Consider the following 5,681-nt stretch of genomic DNA (forward strand, 5'->3'; position numbering starts at 1 on the left):
ATGGTTTTTCTTCTAATGCAAGTTTAAGCATATGATGAAGCTTATGACCATCACAAGTATGTATAGTTGTTCATAATTACAATTGAAAAAACAAAGTTAGCATACAATACATTTATGATACTGCAACTGGGAACATGTTTTTAAGTAAAAGCAAATAATCTGTCTTTAAATTGACGTTTTATGTTATCTCTAAATATTGTAAAAGCATTCTGGACCTTCTTCGTAACCAATAGTTTATTGAGCTCTACGTATGAATATCTACTCAACTGTTCAGAAACAGTCAAAAGCTTATTGTTGAAAGTTTGTTGTATAAGATAAATGAACATTTAGTTTGCTATACAACCTGTCTCAGAGTTTTTCAGTAACATGTATGAATTATTCGTATTCGTTCATATATGCTTAAACATGAGAGCAACAGTATCAACATGAAGGATTATAAATTAGTTGCCGATATGCCCAACATTAACAATAAATGAAAAATTAAAAGGTGAAGATTACAACTATAAAAGGGCATCAAAGATTGGGTCAATAGCTTACATGTTTCACTGGAATATCCAATGCACGTTGCTATATCATCATGACCACCCATTGTATCAATAATTCCTGAATCCAGATCATACCTATAAAGTTTAGCGCAAAAGGAGTCAAACAAAACATGCTAAAGAAATAATATAAAGCCAAACACATCCACTGGAAAACAAGTCAAGCCATTAAGCCTTTTTTCTTAAGGCTAACATGGATGCTAGAAAACCACAACATGGAATATACAACAGATCACATGCTTCATTGCTTATTAACCAAAGTCAATAAAGAATTTTAACAGTTCACAATTCAATTCAGAGCACCCCATTTCCCATTTCTCCCTCATTCTTACACATTCATCCAACATCTTTAACTGTATTTATATTTTCAACCTTCCACAGCAAAACGAAGGTATGAAAAATCTATCAAACAAACCATCACATTCCCTTGGGCATTTATTCAATGTACCTGCTCTATCACTATCAGCATAATCCAGCATGCCATTCACAATTTCACTTTAAGTCAAACAGTGAACCTTCGATCTTGCAAACTGACTTGTTGCTCAATCAAGTATACGTGGTACTAAATTTTTGAAGACTCAAGTTGTTTCTTAAACAATGATGTCAGGAATGTGATCCACTATTTGCATGTTTGGATTACCAGTTTGATGCACCCATAATCAATTATGGTGTGGACCAAAATTCCATAATTGATTATGAAGCCAAAATTAATTATAGCAGAAGTGAAAATCTCAGATTCAATTATTTATCATGGATAGTTAAAATCATTTAGTGGGAAAAAAAAAGCAACAAAATAAAATATATCAAACATAGATCATTTTACTTCAAAATCAATTCTGACATAATCAATACACACTAGAACTCCAATTAGCTTAATAGAGGAAACTTGCTGATACAGTCAACTAACTAACTAACTATAGCAACTAAGTGATTCCGAAAACCACATCCGGGATCCTGGAATACTTCAAAGTTTAAGCAAGTATACACTATACATCATGAGACCTAAGTTCTCTTTGAATTAAACATAAATATCAAGGGCTTGTTTGGACGCCATTCTCGAAAAAGATCTTATTTAAATGATATTTTTTTAAAAGATCTTTTACAAAAGTAAAAGTAATTTTATATTTGGATATCTCATGTAAAAAGATTCTTTTATCTATCAATTATGTTTGGATAAAATAAGATAAAAATATTTTTTTGTTCATTTATTATGTAAAAAAAATTAAGAAAAAAAAAAATTTTTAAAAAATGTAAATTATAACTTCTCAAAAAAAAATTTTTTTCTTAGTACTTTTATTTTTACTAATAAAATTTGCCAAATACACTTAAAAAATGAAAAAAAAAATTTTTCAATTTAATATCCCTCAAACAAGCAGTAAGAGATATTTAATTAAATAAAAAATAGGACCTTCGAATTAAGCCATCGGAGGCGGCGGAGAAAGCAACGGCTTCGTCATGGAAGTAACAATCGAGGAGGGGAACTTCGGAAGGAGCTTCAAGTCTGAGCAATGAAGCGTCCACATCGTACAACCGAAGACTCTGCAATTTCACCGCTCAATAAGCAACTAAAGTAACTTTCTCAAAAGAAGAGAGAGAGATGATGATTACGGAGTCCCAAGAAGAGATGAGGAGGTTGTTGGAGTGGGGAGCGAATCGGACTCTGGAGATGGCGTCTCTCGTTGGAGCTTCCAACTTCAACAGCAACGAGTCACTATTATCTCCCTTCATTTTCAATTTCAGCGCATGAGAACAAGGGGATGTGGTGTTCTGGGATGAGACAATGGTGACCTTTCAAATTCATGAAACTGGATTATCGGAGTGAAATAAATGCTCCCGCCCACGGAACAAAATCAAACTACTTATGTTACTTTATTTAAATAAACATGCAAACTTTAGCAACCGGTGGATCCGTGGCGCAATGGTAGCGCGTCTGACTCCAGATCAGAAGGTTGCGTGTTCGATTCACGTCGGGTTCAATTTCCCGTCTAATTTTTCTTCTTTGTAACTCCGAAAATGAATAAATATCCTGGCAAATAATTTTATGACTTATGAATATGAATGAGAACAATGTCTGAGTCTGACACATGGTTATAATCCAGAGTAACAATTTCACCCCGCTGGCTAGCAAAGAAGTATGGATGAATTAGGTTTAACTAATCTGGTCAAAGCTTAATTGCAAAGGCCAATAAGAACAAGCATCATTAATGAAAAGATAATGATTCATACACTCAAGTAAGAAAACCCTATTATCCATGTTAAGTACAAAAAACATAACATTAACTCAACAACAAAATAATCAAGCTAAACTAATAGTAACAGAGGAGGCACAAAATTTCTCAACAAACGCTTCAGACACCCTACAGCAATTGTCAACATTCAAATAAATATATACAGAACTTCAAAGTGGTTTCGCTGCTAGAGGATTCAAAGCCATAAGCTCTTGACAAACAAATCAACCCTCAAGACCTTTCATCCGGAACAAAGAAATCAAATCTAACATCGACAGAAGAACCAGAACTGTCTCCGGTTTCCTTAAACTCAATATTTGTTATTGTCCCAACTTCATCCATATCTTGATATTCTGGCTTAACACGCCGCACAGGAACAGTGACGGAGTAAATAGTTCCAATATCTGTATCAGAAGAGACACTCAGCTGAACTTTGTCCTGCGACTCTATCTCCACAAAATCTGATAGAGCACGCACAATGTTGTTAACAATTTTTCGCTTTGCCTCGTCACTTACTTCACATCGATCAGAGAACAAGATCATCTTCAAGCGTTGCTTGGCAATTCTAGCATTCGAACTTTTTCTAGATACTGCTGATGGGAAAACTATCTTCCAAGCTAAATTTAATCGCTCAAAGAAACTCATGTTAACAGCATCAAGGAGGAAGTTCTCAGCTTCTCGACTAACAGATTTTGATGAAAACTTGGGACCTTCAAGGACTCCAGAAACTGGCTTGCAGAAGCCATGCATATTGCTGCGACGTACAATTGTCAGGCTAGGACATTTTGGGGTGAATTCAGAGATGCTAGATGCTCCATTTGAGTAACCACTGAAATCCACCTATTAGGCAGACAACTAGGGTATTAGTGATAAGGCATTCAGATTCTTGCTAATTCTTTTTTGTGAGATATGCATAATATATAACAAACCATGAGCATTTTTGAATAGCAGTCATCAACAATGAAAAATTAAACATCTATAAGACATGTGGCCTAGTGCATGACACTCCGGGTTTGAGCACAGTAGATATATAAAACCTTATCCCCACAACTGGAGAGGTTTTCTACGTTATTTGTACGCTTGTCCAGGTCAAAAGGCAGCAAGACAAAGATTAAACAACAGCATCAGAATAAAAATATCCAAACACAAAGACTAAACAACAGCATTTTATTAAAACTATATTGAAAACTGCAGTCTCACAACCTCTTTAATCATACTAATCCACCCAATTAAATGCAGGTTTTTATTTTCCAATAGGACAATCAGCAAAGGGACCTCTAACCCATGTAAACAAAAGAAGCTGTGTTAAGTACCTAAGGAAAATGAGGAACCACACCTTAAAAGCTAGTATTAAGGGGGAAGAATCAGTATCCTTAAATACAATATCAAACATCCCAGACTACTTGATGCGGACTTTGGGCACCCCATAATACACGTCCCTAACAGGCTGCAAGATTACAGGCTGATGGAGAGAATCCAAGGTTTATTAATGAAACAAGAAAAGGGGATCAAGTGCAGAAATGGGAATGAACTGGAGCAGGTAAGGGGGGATTCAATTTTGCAGATGGGAGAAGACCCTGCAAAATAGATATCAGCAACAGCAAAGTGATGAGATGGATGTGGGAACCATTGAAGGGGATGTGAATTTGGAAGGGCAAAGGACAGTGTGGGGGGACATTTGGTTGATTGGAGACAATGAGATGGCTTAGGTCATCAGGAAGAATAGCAACTTGCTTCTCTGATAATTCGCTATTTTCTCATGCAAAACTTGTATCTTAATATACTATTCTAATCAATAATATCTTAATCCATCAATAACTATTAACTATCAACAAATACTAGATACAACTCATACTTCCAAGCAAATGAAATAAGGTTGAAAAGCAGTTATATCTTCCTGTGGTACTCGTGCTCGTGAACAATTACATAGTGTTATAACTTTACAACTTATGGATGCAGGATTGCAGGTTACCACATAGTCCACATTATCTTGGCCTAGTGAGATTTCTTGTTACTTTCAATCAACTTAAAATAAAGATAAAAAATAATATAATCTAACAACAAAAAAATCCAACAACGCTATTGCTGCAGAATGTAGACAGACCGAACATAGCCTCCAAATCATCCCAAGCATAATGAATATGTACCTTATCATACTAATAATAGTAATAAGGATAATAATAAAGAAAATGAATTCTAACCATAGACCAACGGAGACGTGTGTCTCTGTCATCGTACACCCAATAGTTGTAACTGAGAACTACGAGAAATTTATTCTTATTTTTCGACATGCTGTACACAGTAGCAAGAAGTTCATTATGGGTGCTAGCTTTAAAACCAGGTTCACATAAGCATGTTAGACCAAGCAAATCAACTCCACGATTTTTTACAAACATGACAGCAAAATGCGGAAATGAAAAAATAAATAAAATAAAAAGAGGGAATATCGAAATTAGAAATGTGAATTTGTATGACCTAAAATTTCAAAATCATAAGACATACATTGACGACCCCAAAGGCTTCAATTCCTAAAAATAATAATAAAATAAAATAAAGTAAAATACCCCTCATCAAATACCACCTGATATGCCCTGATTTGTAAGATATATCATGCAATTGGGATTTCAATTCACCATGGAAAGAAACATTTAACCGAATTTCATAAACCCAAAAGGAAAAAGAAACAGCTTTGAGCTTGAAGTGTTCCTTCGCCTGCTGCGTTCAAAATTCAGAGCTTTAACACGCCCGGACTCAGTTATGCCAGTGAACTTCTCACGGTTGGTTGTTTACTTGTTATGCTAGTAGATAATTATTTTTGTAAATAACGTGAATAATGATTTTAAAATTGATCCAAGTAAAAAAATATTCCATCCTAAATTATTTTTTAAATTTTAACTTTAGGATAATTGTC

General features: G+C 34.7%; 2 protein-coding genes and 1 non-coding gene across 5 annotated transcripts in view; 1 reads left to right on the forward strand and 2 right to left on the reverse strand.

Annotated features, from left to right (window-relative positions):
• The window catches only part of LOC107643682 (mitotic checkpoint protein BUB3.3), an 11,290-nt gene extending 8,902 nt beyond the window's left edge, over positions 1 to 2,388 (reverse strand). Inside the window, exons 1-3 of one of the 3 annotated variants that reach the window (XR_001621003.2) lie at positions 2,151 to 2,388; positions 1,951 to 2,081; positions 538 to 620 (exon numbers count right to left, since the gene is read on the reverse strand). Coding sequence is in view for 2 of the 3 variants with exons in the window: in XM_016347401.2 (XP_016202887.1) it covers positions 538 to 620; positions 1,951 to 2,081; positions 2,151 to 2,270 (334 nt within the window). In the remaining variant the exon portion in view is untranslated. The remainder of the gene's footprint in view (positions 1 to 537; positions 621 to 1,950; positions 2,082 to 2,150) is intronic. The other 2 variants (XM_016347401.2, XM_016347402.2) reach the window with 2 other exon arrangements.
• On the forward strand, positions 2,447 to 2,518 carry TRNAW-CCA. Its single transcript has one exon. It is a non-coding gene; the product is annotated as a tRNA-Trp (tRNA).
• On the reverse strand, positions 2,716 to 4,888 carry LOC107643681 (cell division topological specificity factor homolog, chloroplastic). Its single transcript, XM_016347400.2, has one exon. It carries the CDS (start codon positions 3,518 to 3,520, stop codon positions 3,002 to 3,004), a length of 519 nt encoding a protein of 172 aa, XP_016202886.1. The 5' UTR covers positions 3,521 to 4,888; the 3' UTR covers positions 2,716 to 3,001.

This window comes from Arachis ipaensis, chromosome B05, assembly GCF_000816755.2.
Source record: "Arachis ipaensis cultivar K30076 chromosome B05, Araip1.1, whole genome shotgun sequence".
Classification (NCBI taxonomy): domain Eukaryota; kingdom Viridiplantae; phylum Streptophyta; class Magnoliopsida; order Fabales; family Fabaceae; genus Arachis; species Arachis ipaensis.